Here is a 16,238-nt window from a genome sequence, read left to right on the forward strand (position 1 = left end):
ATGAAAACTTTTAGTAAACGGTATGTAAATAATGTAAATGAAGTCACTTGTCTTGTAATTACAATAAATTTTAATGGCATTTAAGAACAACATATTTTCATAAATGTTTCATGATATAGAACACATTTTTAAGTACAACATAGGTGACCTTCGAGAATATCGTACATGAATTTTTTTATTTTTACTTTTTGTTAAAAAAGCACTATAATCTCTTAGAACGTAAGGTTTGAACTTTGAACGATACAGCCGTTGTCCATAGAAAATTCTTTTCTTGCCACCTATAGGCTATAGGGCGGTTTTTTTTTTCTTTTTTTGTTCCTTTCACAAGAGTAATAGTTGCTTCTTGATGATAAGTCATATACAAAAGTTAATAGTTTCAAGACGTATATGACTATATAAAATATGCGTCGACAATTTACATGCATGTCATGTATAATTATTGTATAAAGTTTATCACGTCTTAAAAAGTACAATTACACTTGGACTTAAATCTTGTTACTAAAAATGGAGAAACACCCAACTTCATTATACAGCTTCTTGGAATAGCAAGCCAACATTGGTGCTTTTTTTAGCAACACACAGACACTTCCACACTATATATATGCATGCCCAACACTTAATCTTAAAAACCACATTCAAATCTAACTTTGGTTTTTTAAAACCTTCACCATGACACTTAGTATGAAATCGGTTCAACCATTCGCACCCATGGCTAAGCCACCACCCGAACCACTATGTCAAAGGCGGTCTACACTGTCCATGAAGACAGCTCAACCAACACGCGTCACTCGAGCTCCAAGTAAATGGGTTATTGACTCGGAAGGTCATCAGACGCAACCACCACTGAGTCGACTCGGTAAGAGATGGAAAGAGTATCACGGGTCGAAAAACTGGGAGGGATTATTGGACCCACTTGATGACGGTTTACGTGACGAGATTATACGGTATGGGAGTTTTATCGAGGCGGCATACAAATGTTTCGATTCCAACCCTCCTTCACCAAGTTACTCTACACGCCATGTCACCGACTCAAAAGTTGACGATAGTGGATACCGTGTGACGAAAAACTTATACGCCACGTCATCGATTCCAATGCCATCTTGGGTAAGAGGGATTGGAGAGCGGTCTAGTTGGATCGGTTATGTCGCAGTTTGCGAGGACCAGAATGAGATCACTAGACTCGGTAGACGAGACATAGTGATCTCATTGCGTGGGACTGGGACCTGTCTAGAGTGGCTCGAGAATCTGCGAGCCACTCTGACTCGTTGTCCGTTCAACAATAAGTTGTCGAACGGACAACACGACACTCCGATGGTGGAAAGCGGAGTTTTAAGTTTATACACGTCGAGCACGTCGGTATGCCAAAGTTTACAGCAATCAGTAACAGACGAAATTTTAAGAATAGTTGATACGTACGGTGACGAGCCGTTAAGTGTCACCATCACAGGACATTCTTTAGGTGCTTCTTTAGCTATTTTAGCGGCTTACGATATTAAAAATACAATCAAACACGCGTTACATCTCTCGGTTATCTCGTTTGGTGGGCCCCGGGTTGGGAACCGGAGTTTCCGGCATAATCTAGAACTACAAGGGACAAAGATTCTACGGATTGTGAATTCGGATGACCTTATTACGAGAGTACCAGGTTTTTTCGTGGAAGACCATGATGACGTGGCGAAAAAACAGAAACCTCGCATGGAACATTTGCCAAGTTGGATACAGAAATGTGTAAATGATAAACGATGGGTTTATGCTAACATTGGACATGAGCTACGACTAAGCAGTCGCGCATCATTAAAGTTGAACAGTATTGATGTTGCCACGTGTCATGATTTAAAGACATATCTACATCTAGTAAATGGATTTGTGAGCTCATCTTGCCCTTTTAGGGCAAGTGCAAGAATGATGCTCAATAAAGCTTCTACTGTTCCTCCCACATAACAGTTTTTAAATAAAATCATTTTTTATTTTTTTATTTGAAAAAGATTCTTTGGGAATGTGACATTTTATAACATTACCCTTGCATAAGTTTGACTCACTTAGTCTCATACTTACGTTTCATTTCCAATCATGGGAATTAATTAGTATTCTGTGCAAGATTTAGTCAACTGTCAAGTAAATGGTGTATATTTAAATACATACACATTTTGCTCATTTTAGTCATCTTACATCTAATTGATAGTGTTAAATGCAAGAAATAGCAATGCATTTTCATTTATTTGTTTATTATAATTTATAAAATCATATCTTCATCATTTCCTATTTCAGTATTGTACTTGAAAAAACGACCTAATTATAGCAATCATCCAAATACAATGATATTTTTACTGCTATAATAGAGCCAGGTATTTTATAGTACAATTTCTTAATAAGGAAAAATTGCAAATACAATGCTATAATTGGGTGACTTTATCAAAGTACAAAGTCTTAATAAGAAAAAAAAAATGAAACTAAATTGTTGTGATAATAATAAAATATAAGTAAGATGCTATAATAAACAAATAAATAAAAGTACATTGCCATATCTTGCATTTATCATTATTTCATATTGTTTAAAAACATTTATACTTGAGAAAACTGGTTTAGCCAAACCAGAACATGTTCGAATTCAAGTGTAATCAAATAATTTAACTAACATTGACCCAAAGAATTGACAAATCATTCTTTTGTGTTGAATTCTACTCTTAAATCATCACTTCTTTTTACCAGTTATACCTGCAACCACCTGCAATGATTTTACAACTATCATTTAAAATCAAAAGCTAAAAATGAAAGTCATTATAAAACCAATTTTTAGTACTCACATCGTTTAAAGCAGGTTGACGAACTTGCTTGGAAGATTCAAATGAATCCAGCATAGGCTTCACCACGGCTGGAAGGAATAGACCTGAAAGTTCACAATTCACAAAGGTTTCACTTATGGTGTGGTTTCCACTTTCCAGGTAATCTACAAAGGTAACACATTTTGAAACTAAAAACCTAAGAATATAGGTATCAATTCTAATTTCCAAAATCAAATGTGAAAATTATCTTTCAGGGCAGAGGTGATACGAATCAACATGCTTTCCGTTTTTTTAACAATGCAAGGTTACTAGATCGATATCAGATATCAGATCATAGAAACAGGATGGTGAAACAGATGAATCGTGCACTGCAATATATCGCTGGAATTACATCCAAATTGAATTTGATCGAGAAAAGGAACATAAATTAGGGTTCAATAAAAAGAAGAGGAAAGGTACCAACGCCACCGAGGAGACATGAAGCAGCAACAATTGGCTCTTGAGCAACGAACATCTTTAGTTTATCCATCACTGCCATATCGCTTCCTCCTCTTTGCTCGATCTCTGTGAAAATTTCTCGCTTTCTCTGTGTTCGTTGGCACTGTTGTTTTTTTTTTTGTTCGTGCGCAATCAGAATCGGGTGGGGTCGGAAGTTGAATGGAATATAATATTTTTGTTACGTTGATATTCAATATATTGCCACATAATTAATTATTAAAGAATTAAAATAAATAGCTTACTTTTCGTATTTACCAATTTTTTCATATACTTAAAAAAATGCGACATTTCTCAAGAATTATAAGTTTAGTATCTTAAATATACGAGCAGTTCAGACTACATATAAGATATTAATGCATGCATGAACTGAATAATTTTATCAATGGTCACAAAGTCATATAGGCATATCCCTAAGCACTGATACACTTCATTCTTAAATAATTTAATGTAAATTTATATTAAAAAATCAAGTGTACAATCGTATATCAAACATGCATTTAATCAACATAAAAGAAGATGAACCTAGAGTAGAGTCAATCCATTGGATTCATCAGAGTTTACAACATCATAATATCGTTGTCTATTCTCCCTCAGTGTCGTAGTCCAACATCGGTGAGAGTCCAACATCGGTGAGACAAACATAGGGGAAGAATAATACATAGTACCAAGATCAATACCAATAGGAAAAATCGATCAATAAAAAAAGGTAAAACAAACCAACTCAAAGGATAGTACCTCAATTTCCGATTCAAATGGGGACGACACTGGAGATGGTATTGGACCACGCAATCAATGGTGATTGCTCCGACGGGAAGCATGTCAATAACTTTCTTTTTCTACTTTCGGCACAGACGAAGAAACGGGAAGATAAAAAGAGAATAGAAGAAAGAGAACAGACAGAAAATCAATGATGATGGTAAATTGTTCTAACCTTGGTTCCTAGATTTGGAGCATGGTGTGTGGTCTTCCTCTCCATTCCGATTGACGGAGATAAACTGAGACTTTGTTGTTGGTATTGAACTGTGAGAAGAGTGAGAAGGCGAGAGTAAATCGGAAAATGTGACATCCCTACTTTCACGGGTCAAAAAGACATTTTCTTTATGCTTATTTTAAAACAAAGTATTCTTTATAAGACGGAATTTGTCACATAAAAAGTTTTCTCGAAAAACTGTTTTCATTGATTATTAAAAATTTGTGAGGTCATAACTTATACAAGAACTATATGCATAAAGATAATCATCACACCCCTTACAGCATCTTTTGTACTAATGGCCTACATCTCATTGAATCTCTCATTAGATCCAAACATCACTATCCAAGTACCTTGGTATTGCTTCCTGTGATACAAAGAAACTAAGTAGGTCGGGCTTGAGAGTCTGGTGAGCACATAGGGTTTTCAACCCATAATAATATAATTGATTTGTTTTTATTATATATTTTGCATCAAACAAATAACCCAGTTACTCATTCTCATTATTCTCACTCCTTGATCCTAAATTGATGACTTCAAGGGATCTATCCTAAAGGACCTATGAGTGAACAATACTTCCTCGGGGATTCCTTAGTAATATGTGTTAATAAGACAACCATGGGGTGAACAAAGTACCCTCATGAATGGTTCATCCATGCCTACAAGTCGTAGTCATGTTCGTATGCAACTCCTTAACATCTACAGGTTGGAGACCTGCCCATGTACAGTTTAGTAACACCTATAGATCGTAGACCTATTCGCATACGATTCATTAATGCCTACATGTTGTAAGCCTGTCCGCACACAATTTATTAACACTTACAAGTTATGTACCTGCCCATGTATGGCTTATAAACATCTACAGGTTGCAAGTATGTCCATGTTTGACCATACTTGTCTAGAATAGTCTATGGTCATCATCGATACCCTACTAGGTGGCTATAATGCTAGTACAATAGTACTATGAAATGCATGAACTCTCATTATCATTTTCATCTCTTAACATCCTTCACTACCCAATATATTATAAGTATGAAAATACATATATGGTTAAATAAAATCATCTCATATAGTTTCATCTAACACATAAGGTCATAATCACAGATAATGGGCACATATAGCACTTAATTATCTAAATAATTCATATCTATACGTAAGATGAAAGTAATTATGCACCTACTTCTTAAAGTGGATGAATCTAAATTTGGCCAGTGCTTTGCCTAACACCTTAGCTTTTCCTTTGATGTGACCTAGGTATGATTATCACTAAGTCTTACTCTTATATTCCTTATGACTAATGATAGTCTAGATTCCTCAACAATCCCAATGTCTACTGAGCTATAGCTGATAAGGAGCAACCAGGTAAGATCATATCGAAGGTAGGGTCTGTTTGGTATACAAAGTATACTGTTTGAAAACCTTACTTTAAACACCTCACTAATCTAGCCTGGACATCAACCCTATAAGTAGATCAATCAGTATTTTGACATGGAATCAATGATAAATCTTATACATAGATTTATAAGAAAGAATATGAATATAAATATAAGTTACACTGACAACAACATAAGTACGACTTAACTTACATAGATTTCCCTGAAAAAAGTCTGGAAATTACATTGGCATAACTCACACCCGATAACTTCTAATTGTTGGGCTCTCAGAGACCTTCGATCTAGTCAGAATATCCTAAATACTAGAAAATTTTCGGACCAAAGGAGTAGAAATTCAAGACAGAGAGGGGGTGGGATTGGATAGTATGAGGACTAAAATGGAGCTAAAGGGGCTTATATAGGCGTAATTTTTTATTGGCGCATCGCGCCCTAGATTTGGTCAGCTTCCCTGCTCACGACATGTGGCATGCTTCTACTGGTTCTACGTCGGCGACTTCTAAAAGTGTGCCCCGCGCCTCGGGCGCGCATGCGATTTTCTAAATTTTTGAAAATTCATATTTTCTTCATACGAGCTATGTTTTCGACGTTCTTTACATCCACGCATAGCTATCGACGAGTACTGCAACTTTCATTTAGACTGTGTAGGCCATTTCTCACTTTATTTTTTAATTTATATTTTTTAGATGTTTGGACTGTTAAAGTTTGTACAAAAATCATAACTCTTTCATACAAATCCCGTTCTTGACTGTCTTTTGTCGTCATAATCCTATTTACTATATCTTCAATTCTCGTTTAGACTGTTTTGCAAAACAATCAACCGATCTCTATGATAACGATTGCAACATCCTGATTTTCAAACCAAAATTTTCATTTTTATTTATCAGGGTATTATTAAATTGTACGGAAACATGATTGTGAATGCACATGTGTACAGTTGAACCTTGCCGTTCTAACGAACTAATGGAGTGCCTGAAAAACATTTGTAACAACTGGTTAAGCATGAGGCTTAGTGAGTTCCCCAAAATACCGTATAAAACAATACATATACATGCATATATCGAGTATCAAGACTCACAATCACTTAAGTTGATGTTGCCATTTTCTAGGCTCACAATCTCTTAAGTTTCTATTGTCATGACCTCGCCTTTTAAGTATCTAGGCTCACAATCGCTTAAGTTGTTATTGCCCTTTTCTAGGCTCACAATCGCTTAAGTTGCTATAGCCCTTTTCTAGGCTCATAATCTCTTAAATTGCTATTGTCATCAACTCACCCCTTTGCCTTCAGCATAAATTTGGTATGCTACCTCAACTCTCCAAATAACATATCAATACATATATAGCAAACAGATCAACAGTCTAAAAACAAGCAACTAACTAAACTAATCTAATTGCCTAATAACATATTGCAACCACCTCCAACTAACTTAAGCATAATCACATTTGGCCCAAAGATACTATACTACCAGCCTATCCTACAATTTCTTATATCCAAACATACATGGATATATATTGCAGTACACATGATAGTGAGGTAACTCACTAGACAATTGCTTAGATGATTGACGGATATCCCTCCAACATGAAGGGTGACGTGCCAAACAAGTATTAACATATAATACTTTAACTTATTAGTTTTTATGACGATCTGGTAATGAAAACTAGTTCCTTCACTAATCCCAATGAATACTGAAATTTATATCAAATAAGGATCAACCGGGTTGGACAGTCAAGAGGAAGGATCATTACGGCATATAGTCTTTCTGAACTCCAACAACCAAGCCAACGTGACCATTCTGGACACCTCTCCCGTAAGTCGATCAATCAACATTATAACTGGAATTACTAATAACTCTTATTTATAAATAAATCCATAACAATGTCTATGAATATAAATATAAGTTACACTAAATCGTAGCTTAACTTACAGGGATCCTAGCGGAAACCAAAAATTATGCGGGAAGAACCTTGATCTAAAAAGCTTTGTATCTCAGCCGCTCCAGGGCCTCGCTAAAGTAGTCGGAAACTAGAAAGTAAAGGGACTGAGAATACGAGAGAGTTCCAGAGAGGTTTTGGAGGAAAAGAGATGTGAGAAATGAATGAAAATTGTCGCCTATTTATAGCTGATTTTGGGGTTCACGTCGTGCACATGCTTGGGTTCGTGCCATGCAATTGGGCGGGGGTGCTAACATGGCTCCATGCAGAAAATGACACATGGAAAAATCTAGCTGGTGTGTTAGTGCATGCCATGCATCTAGTCTGTGCGGGTGGTTGCGCTTAAAGATTTCTGATTTCATAGAAATTTCATATCTTCTCCGTATGAGCTCTATTTTCGATGGGTTTTATATCCACGCATAAATATCGATGAGATCTACAACTTTCATTTAGACTCCGTCAGCTAATTCTTACTTTATTTTTAAAAGCTATATTCTTAACAGGTTAGACTGTTAAATCTCATATAAAAATCATAACTCTCTCATATGAATTCCATTCTTGACTGTATTTATATCAACAGAATCGTATGGACGAGATCTTCAAGTCTCGTTTAGAGTATTTTTCCTAACAATCAACCGATCTGTATTTCGTTTTCTATGCCATGCATTGATTCACTGAAACTTCTAAAAATCATAACTTCCTCTTATGAAGTAAGATTTTGACGTTCTCTATACACACACTCTTAGTTTTGTGATTGGTACGACTTTTGTTAGGATTATTCATCCTAAATAGTCCTCTATCACAACCGTTTATTTACATGATTGGTCGATCATACTGTAAAGCGAAAATGGGGTTTTACAACTCTCCCCCATTTATATAGATTTAGTCCCCGAAATCCTACTCCTAGTGCACCTTAATATAATTCATATACTATCATATTGGGGTTTCATGAGATCAACTCATGATCAAGCCGATGTTGCTGCATCGAATTCGTCCCTCCATACTTATTTGGCCGTAAAACTCCCTTTTCTACATTAGGTGTACTCCCAAACTCCTCGTGAAGTTTTCAAGAACCGGGAGCTCGTAGATTTGGACTTTCTAGAATCTATACCCTACGACCAACGGTCTCCTTCAGATGTGAAATATTAGTTTGTTCTTTTAATCAGGAACATAGTCGACTCGATACAAGACGATTAATTAAAGAAATTTATCTATGACATCCTAACGGAATGTAATTTTCGTAATATACCTTAAAAAGGCTTACATTATATTGATAAAATACACACGAATTTAGATTACAAATGGTATTCCAACCTAGTTCAGGTGTTCCATCATCCTGAATCTTAACCAAAACTTAGTACAACGAGTTTTGTGAGTTGAAAAGTCTGGAACCAATATTCTAATATTGGCAACAGACTCATAACAAGGCTTGATTATAAACACTAGGTCTCTTGTTATCCCTCTCACAAGGCTCTAACTACGTTATTTATATCAAGGTACAACTGTTGTTTGAGCAATTCTTTTACGATACGTCGTGACGCTTATCTAACTATTGGGATTTTGATGCCAGATTGCTTTTGTTATCATCCCCCCGGTCCTGAAGAATCACGACCAACCACTTCGGTGGTCTTAAAGACTCACAACCATTATCTGACTATCCTAGTCATCATCCTTTCTTGATATCTGCTTATTACCATTGATCTTTGTTTTCTAAATTTTTGTAAGATCCCATTTTCTCAATTAGATTTGTGCGGAAATATAATATCAAGAAGATAACATGTATGAATAATGATGAACAAAATATGTGTGTAAACTATCATGAATAGATAGAGAGAAACAACATATTACATGAAGAACACTCATGGATGCGGAGAGACCCCATCCAAACTCTCTCTAGTCTAAAGTCTACATATGTGCACTCTTACATAAATGACCACTCACCTCCACTTTATATACTAGTGGATGGAATATGCTTTCCATAAAAGGGAATATTCAAACATAATAAATCACTCATCATTGTAGAGAATTTTCATGCTCTAACAATCTCCCCATAAATGCTCAGAAATGGTGAGGGCAATAAGCAGTGATAAAAGGCAGAACATCCGACAGGCATGTTTTGGTGCTGAAGTGTCTCAGAAAAGTTGAAGTTTTTGTGATCTTGGAATCTGGAATTAGAATCTCTGGCATTAAAGAACATACATAGGAACCAACTCTAAATAAAAATATGAAATCCCAATCTTCGAAACTGATCAGTCCCCAACAATCGATCATGTTCACAATTTCCCCCTCGACTGTAGAACTGAAGATCTCAATATCGGATCACACAACATCTTCAACATTCCGAACTCAAGTGATAATGCACCAAATAATCTCAGAAAAATAACCTGCTGAAAATGTGAAGCATCACAAAGTAAAGTCTGAATAATAAATAATATGAGTTTGAAAACAGGATCTAGCAATGCCAAAATTTTGATTGGAAGATCAAAATAAGTGTTATGTCACATCACCAAGATAATCTTCGTCTTCAAAATATCGCAAATCCCAACTTGAAATCATGAAGGGTGTGTTAGGAAAAATTAGTTGGTAGCAGATAGCTTGTAGTGGGTAGCTTGTAGCTTGTAGCTTGTAGCATTTTGTTAAATGCTACATGAAGTAGCATTTAGATTTAGATCATTTTGTTTAAACTAAATGCTATAAGTTTGTCGTGTCAAACAAGGCTTTCTGTTCAAAATGGAGCGGTTTGACAAATGATAGAAGCTAGAAGCTCCCAAACTCTACGTGTCGAACACGCCCGAAATCTGGATGCAAACACAAATGAGAAATCCAATAGATTCATGTAACAAGTCAAAGTAATGAATATCAAATAAATCTGAATCCGCAACTGAAGTCTTGCCCAAGATTTCCACCGAGGATTTTTCAACTCATAAAATGAAAATCACACTTCAATCAGCACAACTACTACCATATAGATATTAGGCCAATACCAATTAGATACCTCCATTACTAACCGATCTTCTTCCCTAGATGTCTTCAAGAATCTAAACTCTAAAAGTCACAACAAATGCTTAAATGCTCATGATTTTCCCCCTATTTTTGATCAACAATGCAATAATGATAAAAAAAAATAATCATGAAATCAGGCAAGATAATATGTCGGATATGATGGAGAATACCCGTAAAATAAGGATAGTATTTTCTGTTCATGGGTAGACTTGATGATGTATTTCCGAACTGAACAAATAATGTAGAATATATGTGATAAAATTTTCTACTGAAGAACCATAATGTTAAACCGAAGTGATGTTGATAACCAAAATGCAAACCTGAACTCCTAAAGCACAACCAATGACTCTTCAATCAAAGTTGAAAATTGAAATGAACCGGTCTAAACCTATAATTGGTATGAATGATGGTCTGAGACCATATGTAACCAATCTGAAGGAAGTAAAAGTGCAAAACTCGAAAAGATCCAAACATCAAAAGTCATTACTGGTCAGACAAGTTTCTGAATGATAATTTGTAGATCCAAATCTATGAAGCATATAAATCGTAGGTTGAAAAATCAAATGCTCAAATGCCCAAGACATCCTTAGAGCTTCTTTCCATGACATTATATCTGCCAACAACTTCCACCAACTTAAAACTCCGGTCTTTAGTTCTTTGACTGCAAAGACAGTTTTCTACTTGTTGTTGCAGTTTCAGCTTTCAAATACCATCTCCATTTCGGAGATCTAGTCTATAATCTCTACTCGTTTTGCGCTTCCAGAAAGACTTGGTGTTTTGGTACCCAAGAAGTTCTTATACATACGCCCATCCCTATTAATCCCTCTATCCGGTTCGTTCCTCCTTACCACTCGGGGTTCAACTTGACTCACAGTACGGTTGTAATTTCCTTCATCTGACTGTTCAATGTTCAGATCAGGTTGCACAAATGGTACAATAGGCTCATCCCTATTAAGCAAAATTTGTCTCATCTCTTCCCCGAATCATTGCATGGACTCCTTCCATCATGATTGCTCTGGTGCAGCTACTACCTCCGGTGCACGCTCAGTCACTCATGGCTCAGGCTGCAGGATTCCATTAGCGTTTCCTAATCTGCTGCAAGTTCTCACCATGATGATCTATACACCAAATCAGGTGAATTAAGACCTTTATTTACGATAGACGTTTAAATCCTCTTTATCTCTCCAAAAAGTTACATGTTATATATAATATCGTAGATAAACGTTTAGAAATCTGAACACATAAAGTTTCCATATCCGGTCGGCATTAGACCATAGATCCGAGAAAATAATAGCATCATAAGGCATATAATACATTTTATATAAATCATTTAGCACATAAAAACAATTTAGGCATCTTTTCTAAAATATGCTAGTGCTCGTGTCTATATATTTCCTAAATATAGCAGACACTCATCTCACTATCATCGCTTAACATTCTAAGTTTAATTCTAGAAATCCTACAAATTTCTAGTTCGCTTAAACTAATGCTCTGATACCAATTGTGACATCCCCAATTTCACGGCCAGAAAAGACTGATTTGTTTATGCTTTATTTAAAATCGGAGTATGCTTTTGAAGAATAAGATTGCGGAATTTGTTCCAAAAAATATGATAAAGATGTTATCAAAGCATTTCCGAAGAAAAGTATTTTAATTATATTAAAAAAAAACATTGGGATGTCATCGTCAATACAGTACATAAGCATAAATGGAAAACAACATAGGCCTTACAACATCTATTATTCTACTGGCCAATAATCCATAATTCTCTCATCTGTTCATCACACCGGTGCTCTTGTGCCACTACTTGTAATACAAGAAACTGAGTGGTCCAAGCTTGGGATCTTGGTGAGTACATAGGGTTTTCAACCCAAAATAATTAAGTTCTTTAATTTCATCAAATCATTCAACCCGATTACCCGTTTATGTTATCCTTATTTTCTGTCCCTAAAGCATCTAATTTAAGGGACCTAGCCTAAGCATTATATTCAAGATTGACAATAGTGTTGTGGGGATACCTCAGCAATATATGTCAGTAAGGCAACCATGAGGGGGGTGAAGTACACCTGGTGAACACATAGTTCAAAAATACCTACAAGTTGCGAGCTTGCCAATGTTCCACAGGACCGTCTAGAATAATATGTGGTCGTCATGTATACTGTGCTAGATGACTAGATCAACTTTAACATCAAGTCATCTCATCATTTATTTCATCTTACATCATCTATATCATCTACCAATCTTTACCCAACATAATTATATGTATAAACTACATATACATTTTAAATCAAATAAAACATGTATAAATCGTTCATCCAACATAGATATCAGGAACATAGATAATAGAAACATATAGCATGTAATTTATATTAAATATTTCATATCTATGTATAAGATGAAAGTAACTATGCACTCACTTGTTAAAGTGACGACTCAAAATTCGGGCAGCACTTCGCTTCTAAGAATTATCTTTCCTTTGACGAAACCCAGTATTATTATCACTAAGTTTTAGTATAATATTTATTGTGACTAATTATAAAGTCTAGATTCATTGTTAACTCAAAATTTACTTTCATGATCTATCAAGTAAGGATCAGCCAGGTAGGACAGTTGGGAGTCACGACCATTTCGGCGTATAGTCTTTCTGAAATCCAACAACCAAGCCAACATGACCATTTTAAACACCTCTCCTATAAGTAGATCAATCAGTATAACGACTTGGAATCACTTATAAATCTTGTTTATAGGTTCATAATAATGATAATGAATTTAAACATAAGTTACAAGGTTTCTAGCGAAAACTTAGAACTCCATGGTCAGAACTTCATCGTTGAATCTTTTTCTAAAAAGATTCATGTAGCGCTTCAGTGTTCACCTTACTGTACTAAAACTACAGAAAAAGAAGTCGAATCACAAGGGACCAAAATGCTCGGGGATAAGAAGATAAAGACTCTTGAATCAAGCGAATGGTGTAAGAAATATGAGAGGTAGAGCCTCTTATTTATAGTAATTAAATTTTCAAAAACCACCCTCTGTAGTTACTTAAATGACTTTATAGTTATTTAAACCACTAAACACCTACTATTTTAAATAGATTTAACGATATCTGTACTAAACTAATGTCGAAAGTACTTAACACTAGTCTTATAACGATCGCATCATCGATACATTTCTAATGATATATACATATGTATAAGTATATATGATATATACTTTATTTTAATACATAAATATGCTATTATAAATTATAACTCGTTCATACGAACTCCGTTTTTGATGTTCTTTATATCCACGCATAGCTATCGACGAGATCTAAAACTTTCTTTTAGACTCCATCGGCTATTTTTGACTTTATTTTTCGTCCATATTTTTAGAAAATTAAATGATTTTGATAAAAATCATAACTCTCTCGTACAGACTCTGTTTTTAGCATTATTTTTCTCAAATTTCATGTTTTAAGGAGTACTACGATTTTCTTTTTGGTGACATTATCTAAAAGTCAACTATTCTCTTCGTAGCTTTTTACATCATACATTCATTGTGCGCGGTTTATATCTTATAAAAATTATATCTAATTCATACGGATTTGGATTTCGACGAAATTTATATTTTCGGGATCGGGACGATGTGTTCTCTCTCTCTCTCTCTCTCTCTCTCTCTCTATATATATATATATATATATATATATATATATATATATATATATATATATATATATATATATGTGTGTGTGTTTTGGCGTACTTATTTTTACAACTTACAGGCGATTCAACTGCTTTTTTCTATTTTTTTTATATTATAATAATCATGAAACATATAATATTCACATAATTCTTATTTATTACATCAAATAGGTTACAATTGTTGAACCTAACTATTACATCATCATAATAATGCTTAGCCAGAAACGCAGACGTTACAATTCTCTCCCCCTTAGGATGATTGATTCCGTCTCAGAATCATGCATCAACAAACAAATGTGGATAGCGACTCATCATGTCACTCTCTGTCTCCCAGGTGAGGTTCGGCCCATTCGAATGTTTCCATTTCACTAGCACTAATTCGACCATCTTGTGTTGCAATTTCTTCATCTGACGGTCAACAATCATTTCAGGTTCTTTGATTTAACTTCTTATCTTCATCAATCCTTAACTCTAAAAGTGGAATTATATCGGGAACTTCTCATATAAACTTCCTCAAATAATACACATATAAAGTGTTATGAATACCATCCAATTCTTCTGGCAGTTACAGCTTGTAAGATTGGTTCCCAATCCTCTAAAGAAGCTTGAATGGCCTAATAAATATTGGACGCAACTGTCCTCTCTTTCGAAATCATATAAGTCCCTTCCACGGTGAAAGTATGAGCAACACCAAATCTCCAACTTCGAAATCATTGGTCTTTGCTTCTTGTAAGCATAGCTTTTTTGGCGATCTTGAGCTGCTAACATCCTTTCTCTAATCACTTTTAGCTTTTCAGTAGTCTGATGGACTATTTTGGGACCCATAAACGGCTTTTCTCCAGCCTCAATCCAACAAGACAGCGTACGACACTTCTTTCCATACAAGGCTTTATAAGGTGTCATCTGAATGATTGAATGGTAACTATTATTATAGGAAAACTTGACCATGGGTAAATTTTCATCCCAGTTACCTTGAAATTCTAGGGTACATACTCTTAACATATCTTCTGGTGTTTTAATTGTCCTTTCACTCTGACCATCAGTCTGTGGATGGTAGGTTGTACTTAAACACAACTTCGTACCCATTTCCTCTTGTAGACTCTTCCAAATCCTGATGTGAAACGACTATCATGATTCAACGCAATCGTTAAGGGAACACCATGAAGTCTTACTATTTCTTTCACGTAGGCATTTGCAAGAAATATGTGTTCCTTTTATTAACCTATGCAACTGATAGGAAACGTCTTCTCCTTCATGGCCGCCACCACCCACCCCTCTTCCCTCCTCCATTCTCACCACCCACTTGTATCTCTAATTCTCCCATTTCTACCTTCCCACCGGAAACTTCATCAAGACAAACACAAACATGCATCGATTTCTACAAACCGGTTAAGAAAGGGGTTGGGGAAACCGATTCCGACATACTAACGTTGGTCACAACACCTGAAATCGATTCCGATATATTGTCTTCGACCACCACCACACTTGTTTGTTGGATTAGTGTCTAAGTCCATAACTATTTTGGTATGTACTTGACCCGATGGTGCATGGTCCTTTTGGGTTGCCTTCACCAAAGCAACTTGATAGGATGAATTATGGAGAGAAAGGATTAAATATAATTTATTAATATATTATGGGAATAATATATTAAAGGAGAAATCATATTGTTTAATTAATATTAGTCAAGAATTAATAAGAATTAAGTTTGTGACTAAAAGAGATTAATTAAACTTAAGGGACTGGAATTGTAATTATAAGATAATTACAATTTGGGCTATGGATTGCCTTATATTAAGGAGTGGACGAATTCTATGGGGAAACCCATTAGAAATCGTCCAAGGCCTTTAAGGAAAGGAGTCCATGGGTTGCTTAGGGCTTAAGCATCCAAATTAGGGTTTCCTTGTTAGATAACCCTAATAGTCTCACTATATATAGAACCCTTATGCCCCAAAAACGTGGACAAGCTTTCTTCTAG

The 16,238-nt window shown here is 35.3% G+C and overlaps 1 protein-coding gene and 1 pseudogene across 1 annotated transcript; one reads left to right on the plus strand and one right to left on the minus strand.

Moving 5' to 3' along the window:
- Positions 1–708: 708 nt before the first annotated feature.
- Positions 709–1,941, plus strand: LOC145098446 (phospholipase A(1) DAD1, chloroplastic pseudogene; annotated as a pseudogene).
- A 561-nt stretch (positions 1,942–2,502) lies between these two features.
- LOC145100152 (uncharacterized) lies at positions 2,503–3,430 on the minus strand. The gene is made up of 3 exons (XM_079037531.1): positions 3,243–3,430; positions 2,805–2,887; positions 2,503–2,725 (listed from the first exon to the last, which is right to left on the minus strand). The coding sequence occupies exons 1-3, from the start codon at positions 3,319–3,321 to the stop codon at positions 2,693–2,695; spliced, it is 195 nt and encodes a 64-aa protein (XP_078893657.1). The 5' UTR covers positions 3,322–3,430; the 3' UTR covers positions 2,503–2,692.
- Positions 3,431–16,238: the final 12,808 nt, after the last annotated feature.

The sequence above is a fragment of the Lactuca serriola genome, chromosome 4, assembly GCF_051521515.1.
Source record: "Lactuca serriola cultivar US96UC23 chromosome 4, Lser_US96UC23_V15, whole genome shotgun sequence".
In the NCBI taxonomy this organism is placed as follows: domain Eukaryota; kingdom Viridiplantae; phylum Streptophyta; class Magnoliopsida; order Asterales; family Asteraceae; genus Lactuca; species Lactuca serriola.